Source organism: Python bivittatus, unplaced genomic scaffold, assembly GCF_059951505.1.
Source record: "Python bivittatus isolate LINGU-HERP-01145 unplaced genomic scaffold, Pbiv_v1 ctg000810_np1212, whole genome shotgun sequence".
Classification (NCBI taxonomy): Eukaryota; Metazoa; Chordata; class Lepidosauria; order Squamata; family Pythonidae; genus Python; species Python bivittatus.
Genome location: NW_028277111.1, coordinates 1,659,206 through 1,671,036, shown reverse-complemented (window position 1 = coordinate 1,671,036; position 11,831 = coordinate 1,659,206). Strand labels below are relative to the sequence as shown.

At 50.3% G+C, this 11,831-nt stretch overlaps 1 protein-coding gene across 1 annotated transcript; it reads left to right on the top strand.

The window, feature by feature from the left end:
• The first annotated feature begins 4,312 nt into the window (after positions 1 to 4,312).
• LOC148213918 (uncharacterized) lies at positions 4,313 to 9,743 on the top strand. The gene has a single exon (XM_088129576.1). The coding sequence runs from the start codon at positions 5,388 to 5,390 to the stop codon at positions 7,299 to 7,301; it is 1,914 nt and encodes a 637-aa protein (XP_087985702.1). The 5' UTR covers positions 4,313 to 5,387; the 3' UTR covers positions 7,302 to 9,743.
• Positions 9,744 to 11,831: the final 2,088 nt, after the last annotated feature.

Here is an 11,831-nt window from a genome sequence, read left to right as displayed (position 1 = left end):
TTGCAACCATCCCGGTGTTTTTAAAGTTTCTTCATGAACTTCATGAAAAGTTCCAGGTTGGGTGAAAGACCAGTTTTGGGGTTTTGCAGCTTGCTTGTTTGTGGATTGGCAGATTGTACAAACCCAACCAATTACAGCATGGTCAACAAACCATGATTAAAGCAAAAGCTTATAGAATGAAGTTTCCAGCCATTCTGAGGTGGACAATAGCTGAAAATTATAGCCTAGGTTCTAAAACTGGGCAATCACCATCCCAAACAATCCCTTGCGCATATGCGTAACGTGGCTCCATCTACTCTGTGGCTCCCACCTCACCCCCCAATTTCCCACTTTAGCACAATGGACACGGGAAGAGGCGCCCCTGCATTGACTGAAGATGGAGTTCCTGGGAAATGATAAAATGCAAGGAAGGTAATCTTGGAATAAGAGGGCGGCTGAGGCCTTGGATCGGATCGCATCCGTGCAACCTCTCCCCTCCCATGGATTCCGTCACTCCCCGTGGTTTATGGAGGAGCTGAGGGAGATGAAACGAGGAGAGATGTCTAGAGCGTCGCTGGCGCTCCACCAAGGATGAGCTTGACCAGACATGGGTTAGAGCTGCTGTTAAGGCCTACCTGGTGGCAGCAAGGGCACCAAAGCGACAATACTCTGCACCCTTATTGCATCCATAGATTGCCGCTTGCAGCCCTGTTTCGAGTGACACAGGCCCTCTTGGGTAAAGGGGGCCCGGAGCACTTTTTGCAGGGACGTGCGGAGGAATTTTCTCGGCATCTGTCGGATAAAATCGCTCGGATTCGTCCTCAGTTGGACGCTGGCTTTACTGCAGGTCCAGTGGAGGTGCCTAGGGAGGAGTCTCGCCTTGTTATTTGGGAACAGTTTGAACCTGTTGGACCTGAGGAACTGGACAGGGTCCTTGGGGCTGTGAGCTCAGCCACCTGCTCCCTGGCTCCATGCCCCCTCCGGCTTGTGAAAGCGGCCTGGGGGGTGTCAGGTGAGTGGGCTCTAGCAGTGCTTAATTCTTCTTTGAGGGAGGGGTAGTTCAGTTCCCCCTTAGAGAGGCTCTGGTGCATCCCCTAAAGAAGCCATCGCTAGATCCCACCATACCGGACAACTTTCATCCAGTATCTAACCTCCCTTTTTTGGGTAGGGTAGTTGAGAAGGCGTTTGCGCGACAGCTTCAGAGGTCAGAGGGATGGAGCAGATTCTCTGGATCCCTTTCAGTCGGGATTCAGACCTGGGTATGGGAGAGAAACAGCATTGGTCGCACTTCTGGATGATCTCTGGCGGGGGTGGGATGGGGGCTGTGCATCCCTCCTTGACCTCTCGGCAGCTTTCGATACCATCGACTGTGGTATCCTTCTGGATCGGCTCAGAGGATTGGGGCGAGCAGCACTGTGTTGTGCTGGTTCAGCTTCTTCCGGGGCCAATTCCAGTCGGTGGTGGCTGGGGAGGAGAGATCCTGCCCTTGGCCTGTTACGTATAAGGAATGCCCCGTTCGACAAGAGAAACTCCCGTGACACGTGTGGTTCACAAAAGAGGTTTACTCAAGCGTAACGCAACAGTTACAAACATAGCCAGGACTGGCTTGGCACATTTACATTGCTCATTTATACTTCTCCCCTTCCTGCGTTTTCGCCCCGCGATTGCGTTACCGCTGCGGATTATCAGCACCCCAATAATCTCCCTTAAGTGTCCAGAATGGCAGGTTCGGGCCGGGTCCCATTGTCCTTGATTGGTTGCCCCCTCCGGCGTGGGTTGGTTCCCTTGGGGTCCTCCAGTTACGTGCAAAACCCAAGGCTTCTGGATTGCGCGGTGATCTCGCTTCTCTGCCCACGGCCCCGCTCATTGTTAGCTCGCGCCGCTTATCAGTGTAAAGTCAAAGCTTCCACTTTGCGGTTTTCCTGTTTGGCTAGACGCAGGTGGCCCATTAATCAACCGCGCTTTCAGTTCCTCTTTTCCTCGGCTTGCAGCCGGTAGCGGAGTTAGCATGGTGCGGTGCCGGCCGAACGTGACATTACGTGGGGTGCCACAGGGTTCAGTACTCTCCCCCCTCCTATTTAACATCTACATGAGGCCGCTGGATGAGCTCATCCGTCGCCATGGGGTGAGGTATCATCACTATGCTGATGATACCCAATTACAGTGGTACCTCGGGATACGAACTTAATCCGTTCCGTGACTCTGGGCGTATCCCGAGTTGGTCGTAACCCGAAGGAAATTTCCCCATAGGGTTCAATGTAAATCCGGTTAATCCGTTCCGCCCTCCGCCCGAATTTGGTCGCAACCCAAGGCAATTTCCCATAAGGTTCAATGTAATTACCGTTAATCCGTTCTGGCGTCCACGGACCACGCATCGGGCGGGAAAGTGGCCGGGCGCGGCATGGTGCGGCGCGAAAACGGCCGGGTGCGGCGCAGCGCGGCGCGAAGGGAAAACGGCGCGGCGCGAAGGGAAAACGGCCCGGTGCGAAAACGGCCTGGCGCGGCGCGAAAACGGCCCAGCGCGGCGCGGTGCGGCGCGAAAACGGCCGCGAACCACGCGGCAGGGCCGGAAAAACAGCCGCGGACCACGTGGCACGGGCAGAAAATGGCCGCGGACCACATGGCACGGGCGGAAAATGGCCACGGACCACGTGTCACGGTGGAAAATGGCCGCCGATCCGGTTCGTACCCCGAGGCGGAGTTCGCAAACCGAGGTAAATTTTTGGGGCCGGAGCTGGTCGTAACCCGAAAAATTCTCAAGCAGATGCGTTCGTATCCCGAGGTACCACTGTATACATCTCCGCCCCTGGCGAAGTAAGTGATGCTGTGGACGCCTTATCCCGTGTGATGTATAAATAAGTAAATAAATAAAATAATCAAACTTGCCCTTTGCACATACGTCGAGAGGTCGGGAGGATTTCTTCCTCCCCGCGCCAGGGAGTCCTGTGTTAGAAGGTTGGGACGTGTAGACATTTTTATATATTAAGACATTTAGAGATATTTTTATATATTAAGACATTTAGATGTTTTATATATTGTATAACATGAAGTAAAAGCAGGCCCAAGTAAAAGCAGAATGCCAATATTCCCTTTCCTGTATGTATGGTTGAGCTCACTTTAGATTATCAAAAGGTTGCATTCTTGAGGATGAGACCTTTAACACTTTTCAAAATCTCAAGGATGTGTTAATTGCTCTTGTACGAAACGAAGCGTAACAAACTTTTTCTGGGTTGATCAGCAGTAAAACTTTATTTCAAGCGTTTGCAAAGGCTCTTCCTCTGCGTCAGGATCCGGCCCCGGGGGCGCCCCCCGCCTCTCTTGCCCACCCTCCGGAGAGGGGACTCGGCCGGGACCCGGCAGTGGGCGGTCTCCGGGTGGGGGCGGCCTCCCCGGGCTCCAGCCCCCTCTGCGCCCGGACCTTTGCTTCGCACTGGGGAAAGGGCCCCTTCCCCAGCCTGCCCCCCGTCCGCCGACGGCAAGAGACCCCTCGTCTGCCTCGCGAGCGGAACCCACCCAGGACCCCACAACCCTTTCCCGCAACGTTGATCGGCCATCCGCAGCGCTTCGGCTGACTCACGCAGACACTGGAGCAGGAGGGCAGAGCAGGACGCTCTTCCCATGCGCAGAGGAACACCCGACAGGGTCGCCCCGGGGGAACAGGCGATGTTCCAGCGCGCTCGACCCTGGCCGGGCTTGCAGGGAAGGGGGAGGGGGAGAAGGAGCTGAGGCCTCAAAGGGGCGGGGCTGCCAGAGGAGGCGGGGCCCGAGCGCAGCCCCGAAGCCCCGCCCCCCGCCTCGGCGCCGGACCATCGGAGGGCTCGCTGGGCCCCGGCTGCGGGCAGGTAGGGCTCCCCTCCCGCGGCGCCAGCCCGCCCCGCTCGCCCGCCCGCCCGCCCGGAGCGCCTTCCCCGCCGGCAGGACCGCGGCTGCGGCGCCGCGCCTCGGCCCGCGTCCCCGGAGGCTGCGGGGCTGCGAGGCCTGCCGGGGGGCTGCCCGGGCCGGGCGGACGCGGAGCCTCTGAGGGGCGCCGAGCGAGCCTGGCCCGCGGGAGGGGAGGGGAGGGGAGGGGGGGAGGCCTCGGCGCTGGAGGGCGGAGCGGAGGGTCCCGGCGGCCCCTGCGGGCCTCCCATGTCCGTCGGGGGTCCTCGGAGGGGAGGAGGGGCTTCGGGGGCCCGGGCGGGACCCCCTTCCTCGGCGCCTCGTCTGGACGGAGAGGGAGGATTTCCCCGCTTTCAGGCCAGTAAAACCGGCCCTGCTGGCGAGCGGTGGGAGAAGCCCTGGAGAGACTGGGGGAAAGGGAGGGAAGCAGCAGCTGAGGTGTGAGGGAGGGGAGGGAGGAGGAGGGAGCCAGAGGAAGAGGAGGGGAGGGGGCGGTCCGTGGCAGTCGGCGGCCTTGCCCGGGACAGCCCCAGAGACCTGCAGAGCGTCCCAGGAAAGGAACTGAGGGGGAAATGGTGAGATCTGAGCCTGGGGAAAAACCACGTTAATCACATTTAATTTTTATAAAACATAAAGGCAATAATGGTAAAACTGGGTTTTGCCCCAGTGTGCTCCTGCAAGGCTGGGAGCTGTTTTCAGCTGGGAAGTTATACCTCCCTCGGCTAAACCATGATTAGTTTAACCATGATTTGTGGAGCTACCATCCTTGGTGGAGCAATTCTAGGGGTTGGGTGGATGCAAGAAATTAAGCCAAAAGAAACTGCTTGAGGACTGAGCCCAAAGCCTGACCTGGGCAGGTAGGACCATCTCGGGGAGGTTTTGGTCAAAGGATGCGATGAACCTGCCTTTCAGAAAATGGAGGGCTGAATTGGCCCCCAACACGAAGCTTTGCAGACCTCGAGGAATAGATTTACACCCTCCCTAAAGCATAAAGAAAGAACAGGAAGCCATTCTAGGAGGGCCATGTTAGTCTGTGGTGGCAAAAAGAATTGTGTCTACATATGGCTACGTGGGATGTACAATGTATATGTATGGACCTCCCTAACACTTACAGGTCCTGCAGTGGTCCTTGCAGTGTGTATCACAAGTAATCTATATTACCTCCCAACCGAGTGAAAGGAAAAGATGGAGATCATAACAATTCAGGCAAGCAAATTGGGAATGACAGGGACTCTATTAATATTACTAAGAAATGAGGAGGGGAGATCTCAGGTCAGCTTCAGGGGGTCCCCAGCATTGCTTTGACTCACGTGGGGGGAATCGAGGTTTAGGGGCACCTTGGTGGCTCACGTAAGGTATCTTCTAGTTTGGTTTGGGCTATTTTTAGAGCTAGAAAACCAAACTTCCTCTATTTTTCACTTCTTTTTCCTTCATCCAACAGGTGCCGCCTGGAAAAACCTGTGGCCAAAGTTTTGCTTGCAAATTGTCTCTGGTTAGAAAGCCCTGCAAGGGAGCAGCCCCCGGAAACCATGCAGGGGGGGGAAGCCTTCGACCGAAGGTCCCCTCAGGGGAAGCTGCGGAGACTGGCCACATGCTCCGAGTGTGGGAAATCCTTTACTCACCGGTCCCTCCTTTTGATCCACCGGAAGGGGCACACGGGGAATGGATCGCATCTGTGTTTGGAGTGTGGGAAATCCTTTCCTGGAGTGTGGGGCTTTGCCAAGCATCTCAGGAGCCACCCCGGACTAAGGCCCTACAAATGCAGAGAGTGCGGAAAGCGTTTTGCTAAAGGCTCGGACCTTGGAGCCCATCAGCGAATCCACCGGGAAAAGAGGCCTCAGGAATGCTGGAAGCGCCGCAAAAGTTTTCCTGAGAGATGGTGTCTTTCTAGGCCTCAGAACAGCCCAACTGAAGAGAAGCCCTGCAAGTGTGTGCAGTGTGGGCTGTGCTTTTCTCAAATGTCAGAGTTTCTTAAACATCAGCAAATCCATACCAGAGAACAACCTTATAAAAGTCTGGAGTATGGCAAATCATTCAATGAAAAATCGACCCTTAAGACCCATGAGAAACGTCACACAGGAGAGAAACCTTACAAATACATGCAATGTGGAAAGAGCGTTGCTGGTAATCCGCAGCTTTGGGTCCATGAGAAACTTCACGCAGGAAAAAAATCTTATAAATGCTTCGAGTGTGGAAAATGTTTCACTCGAAGTTCATATCTTCGGAGCCATGAGAAAACACACAGAGGGGAGAAAAATGAAAAGTGCCTAGAATGTGGGAAATGTTTGTCTACCAAATCAAATCTGGTGCGACATCAGAGAATTCACACCAGAGATACACCATATGAATGCCCAGAATGTGAAAAACAATTTGTGGATTCTTCTCAACTTCAGAGACACCAAATGAGGCACAGAGCAGAGAAACCGTATAAATGTGAGGAGTGTGGCAAAAGTTTTATTTCGCCAGCTCAGATTCTGATTCATCAGCGAATTCACACAGGAGAGAAACCATATAATTGTGTGGAATGTGGGAAATGTTTTGCTCAAAAGGGAGGACTTTGGGAACATCAGAAAATTCACACAGGGGAGAAGCCCTATCAATGCATTGAGTGTGAAACATTTTTTCGTACAAGATCAGGCCTCAGACATCATGTGAAAGTTCACACAGGGGAAAAAAATTACAAATGTTTAGACTGTGGGAGAGCATTTGCTTCTCAATCTTCCCTTAGAAATCACAGCCACCTAACACATATAGGGGAGACCCCCTATAAATGCTTGGAGTGCAATAAATGTTTTTCTGGGAAAGCAACTCTTTTGAATCATCAAAGAATTCATATTGGAGAAAAACCTTATCAGTGTCTGGAGTGTGGGAAATCTTTTCCTCACAAGGAATATCTTAGAAACCACGGAAGAATTCACACAGGAGAGAAACCTTACAAGTGTGGGCACTGTGGGAAGTGCTTTACTTGCAACTCACACCTTCATGCCCATGAGAAGATTCACACAGGGATAAAACCTTATACATGCCTTCAGTGTGGGAAAGGTTTCGCTCAAAATTCATCACTTCAGAGGCATAAGAAAACACACAACAAAGAAAAAAATGAAAAGTGCTTAGAATGTGGGAGATGTTTTTCCAAGAAAGCACACCTGGTACGACATCAGAGACTTCACACTGGAGACAGACCCTATGAATGCCCAGAATGTGAGAAGCGATTTGTGGAGTCTTCTGAACTTCGGAGACATCAATTCAGGAGGCACAGGGGAGAAAAACCCTATAAATGTGGAGAGTGTGAGAAAAGTTTTACCTCAGCAACGCAGGTTCGGATTCATCAGAGGATCCACACGGGGGAGAAGCCGTACAAATGTGGGGAGTGTGGGAAATGCTTTTCCCAAAAACAACACCTTGGAAAGCATCAGAGGGTCCATACAGGAGTGAAGCCATAGAGATGCGTAGATTGTGGGAAATGTTTTGTTCAAAAGGGAGGACTTTGTGAACTTCAGAAAACTCACACAGAGGAAAAGTCCTATCTGTGGAACATTTTTTGTAGTGGATCAGCTCTTAGAAATCATATGAAAGTTCACACAGGGGAAAAAATTACAAATGTTTAGACAGTGGGAGAGGATTTGCTTGTCAGTCATCCCTTAGAAATCCCAGCTGTCTAATGCATATACCAGAGACGCCCCATCCATTCTTGGAGCGAGTTTTTCTCAGGTGGTCTTTTGCAGCATCAGAGAATTCACACTTGAGAATAACCTTATCAATGTGGCAGACGTTTTTCCTGATAAGGAGATCTTCAGGATCACATGCTTAAGGAAAAGGACAAAAATTCCAGCCAGGGAGGGTCTACCTTGCACCAGAAAGACCACATGCGCAATGTCCATGCTGTAAAGTCTCCATTGAATATTTTTTTAAAATAGTGATTTTGTTCCCCTTTTCTTCCTGTTTTACCCCAGGTGGCGGGGTTTGAAATTGCTGGGTATGAAAATTTTTATCCACCAGGAAGTGGGTTGTTTAATGAATTCCCTTCTTTTGTTATTCTACGAGCAGGAAATATAAACATGGAGATAGGAATTAGAAAAGCCATATCAATGTAGGGCTGAATTAAAGGGCAAACATCTGCTCATGTTAGCGAGTAGGAAAACCCAGCAAAAAGAAGAATAAAGATTGAAGAACAATAGTCCCCACTGATGACATAAAAACTGAATTTATTTTTATTTTTTAAAATTCCTGAACACGTCATTCTAGCCCTTGAAGTATTGAATAGAGATATAAGATAGGATGAGAGAATAGCTAGAGTGAAGATGACAAGAGAAATAGATAAACTAAGGGCATTTGCTGATCACTTGGTGGTAATTTGGAAGGAATAGAATTATTAATGGATTTTGATTTTGTTAAAAGATTTAACAAGAAATATGAAAATTGAAGACCAAATAGAATTGATGGGAAAACTGCTTTTAAGACTGAGAGAAAAGTAAAACACTTGGATGTTGTTATGATTAATATGAATTGTATGTTATTTCAAAATAATTATATGAAGGCGTGGAATGAAATCAAGAAGGATATGTTAAGAAAGGAAAAATTACAGCTGTCATTGTTGGGGAGAATTTCTATGATAAAAATGAATGTATTACCTAGAATGATGTTTCTGTTTCTAACAATACCTATCCTGACAACTGATGCACCCTTTAAGCAATGGCAGGAAGATATATCTAGGTTTATATGGCAAGGGAACAAACTGAGAATTAAATTTAAAACTCTTCAAGACGCAAAGGAAAGAGGAGGATTGGGATTGCCTGAGTGGAGATTGTAGGTTGCAGCCTCCTGTTTGGTTTAGATGAAAGAGTGGGTGTTGCTGAGAAATAAGAGAATATTAAAACTAGAAGGGCACGACCTGAGGTTTGGATGGCATGGTTTGTTATGGTACGATAAACTGAAGGTTAATGTAGACTTTAAAAGTCATTATCCTTGAAGTGCCATATTGAGTGCGGTTTTGCTGTCCGCATCAGGGTGGGCCACTCATGGGGTCTCGACAGGCGAGAGTGAAGACAAACACGCAGGTTTTCCTCGAGGTGAGTGAGCCCAGAGCGTGTTTTGAATTACTCTTTTATTGGGTATTACAAATCAGGAAGCAGGTGGTGGGGGCAGGTTGTGGGGGCATATAGCCTTTTATAGTCATGCAACAGCTTTAAGCAACACTATTGGTTTATTCTATGTTTCCTGTATAGCCTGTCATGGTTATACGTTTCCCTACTTGCTTACGTAGCATCAGGTATTTTTCAAGCAGTGATCGCCTTATCGTGCTTTTAGGTGCTTTTATTATATGGTACCTTCCCTCATCCTAGGTTTCTGGTTCGTGTGTCGGCCACTGGCCTGGCCACACTGTAGAAGCCTGAATCAAGTTTCTGATAAGCAAGCATTTTATTCCAACATCTCCTCCGTTTTTGTTTTAAAAGTAGGTGTGCTGTTCTGTGGGTTGTGGTCTACCGACTCCTTCCCTTCCAGGGTGAGCATAGACCTATGTGATTGTATAAAACTGGTGGATTCCAACTCTTCGTCAGAGTCTAATATGCGGAGGGATGCTTTTTCCATATTTTCTCCAGACCGTATTGGTTGGTAATGGTGGCGTTCCAGTACCATATTTTCCAAGGCACCTATTTTAGTTTCCACAAATTTTGTTAGGCGAGATAGAATGCAGGGGCCAAATGTACATGCAAGGAGTAGCAATATCAGTGGTCCTGCTATGGTACCTATCAGGGTGGTCAACCATGGGGAAAAGTTGAACCAGGATTGAGACCATCCTTGCTGACCCTCCCTCTCCTTTTTACGTTTATCCAGGCCCTCCCTGAGTTTGGTCATGGAGTCCTGCACTATGCCAGAGTGATCTGCATAGAAGCAACATTCTTCTCTTAAAGCCACACATAACCCCCCCTCTTTTAGAAAAAGTAAATCAAGGCCTCTTCTGTTCTGCAAGACCATTTCTGAGAGGGAGGTTAGGGATTTTTGTAAGTGAGAGATCGAAGTTTCTATTCTCTCTAAGTCTTCATCGATGGCTGCCCTAAGGTGGTGGTATTGGACATACTGATTTGCAAAGGATGCTATCCCAGTTCCTGCTCCTGTTAGGCCAAGTCCTACCAAGAGAGCTACTGTGAGGGTGGAAATGGGTTCACGCTTGTGTCTTGTGAGTTCTGACCCTGAGTGAATGTTGTAAACTTCTTCTTCTGTGTGGTAGTATATGCGTGGCATGACCTGGACAAGGATGCAAAAACCTTTGGTGCTTATTACATGACCATGGGCACAGGCCGTGAGGCCTGTAGAGCAAGCCCACCATCCATCTGTGGGTGGTATGTAAAAGAGTGTTGTATCAACCTCACTATGTGTTGTGTTGCAGTATTGTTCGTACTGTGTGGGTACCTGTCCAAGGCAGGTTCCCTTGCCTGAGATTGACTGCAATGTTTGTGAGCCATGTTTCCATCTGCATGCCTTGTCATTCGAGGAAGTGTTGTATGGAGAAACAAGCCCTACAGCCTCATAATATGGGGGTCGAACATCGTAGCAAAACCAGCAGGCTGTAGTAAGGTTGGGATTGGTGTCATTGACCATGTGATAGGTGGCTGTGACGATGTCCCAAAGAGGGTTCCCAGGGCGGCTCTGTGAAGGGGAAAAGGAATAGCCGATGGAAGTAGGCGAACTTTTCCCGGGAGTGGGGGTGGGTTGTGGGGGTGGCTCCCTGCGGTTGGCTGGTATTGTCTTGGGGCCCACCGGTACCGGGGGTTCTATGGGGGTTTGTGTTAGGCGTATAGTAAAAATATTCCCCGGCTCCCCGGTTTTATCATGAACCCGGCCTACCCAAGTGACCCCTGACTGCCACCCCGTGTGTCGTTTTCCCTCAGCGGTGAAAGAGATTTTAACCGGATTACAATTAACATATGTTCCAAATTGGTTTTGCTCACATCGTACGTTCCCACCAGTCCGTCTGAGCGTAATAAAATCACCTCTGAAAGGAGGGTTCCATGTTATTTCTCCCGTGGAGACGCAGCTCCAGTCCGCACAAAAGTAATCGTTTTCCCCACCATACTTCTTCCGGTATGTTGTTGCCCTGACATGGCCGGGGCAGACATAAAGGGGCCATCTCTTGATCCATCTGTGGCTAACCATACCCGGTCTGTTGGGAGAAGTGGTGGTGTCCATCATCACTCCAAAGTCAAAGTACAGGTCAGGAAACCAGGACCCCGGCACCGCCATAGATGAAGTGGAGTTCAGGATGTCTGCGTGTGCGTCCAATACCACCCACGTTAGGTTCTGGGGTTGATGGGGATTGTGCTGCGCATAGTTAGGTGCGCAGAGGGCAATGCTCAGTAGCTGAAGGGCAACCGGGAACCACAGTATTCTTCCCAATTGAGGCAGATGTGACATTTTGACTGAGGCCCTTCCCTTGGTCTACCTTCTGTTGTCCCTGCTGTCCTCTTCCTCGGCCGTACGTTGAGGGTCAGCTTCCGGAGTGACACCAGTAAGGCCTCTTATGTGGGGAGGAGGAGGGGCGTCTTGGGCGTCCGGCGAAAGCGGGAGATGACAAGGACGGACGCAGCGACCAGGGACCCACAGAACCTTATCGGGAAGCTGAATTGCCGCGTAACCTCGACCCCAGGTGATGAGTTGCGCAGGCCCTCTCCAGGCGGGGTCTGGCAGGCAACGATAGTAGACAAGTGGTCGTTGGTGGTCAGCGGCAGGTTGTGAGGCAAAGTGACGACAAGCAGCAGAAGTGGCAGGTAGTCCGGTCAAGTTGAGAAAGTTAAGAGTATAGAGGCAAAGGTTGAGAATGTCTTGCACCGCTGGGAGGCTAGGGGGCCCTTTCCCCTTTGTTTCTATATATCTGTCAAGAGCATGTTTTAAGGTCTGATTTGCTCTTTCAATTATGGCTTGACCTTTGCTGTTGTATGGTATGCCGAATTTGTGTGTGATTCCCCATTTCTGGC

Coding starts and splice junctions, on each gene's coding strand:
- LOC148213918 (XM_088129576.1), top strand. CDS start 5,388: ATGCAGGGGGGGGAAGCCTTCGACCGAAGGTCCCCTCAGGGGAAGCTG.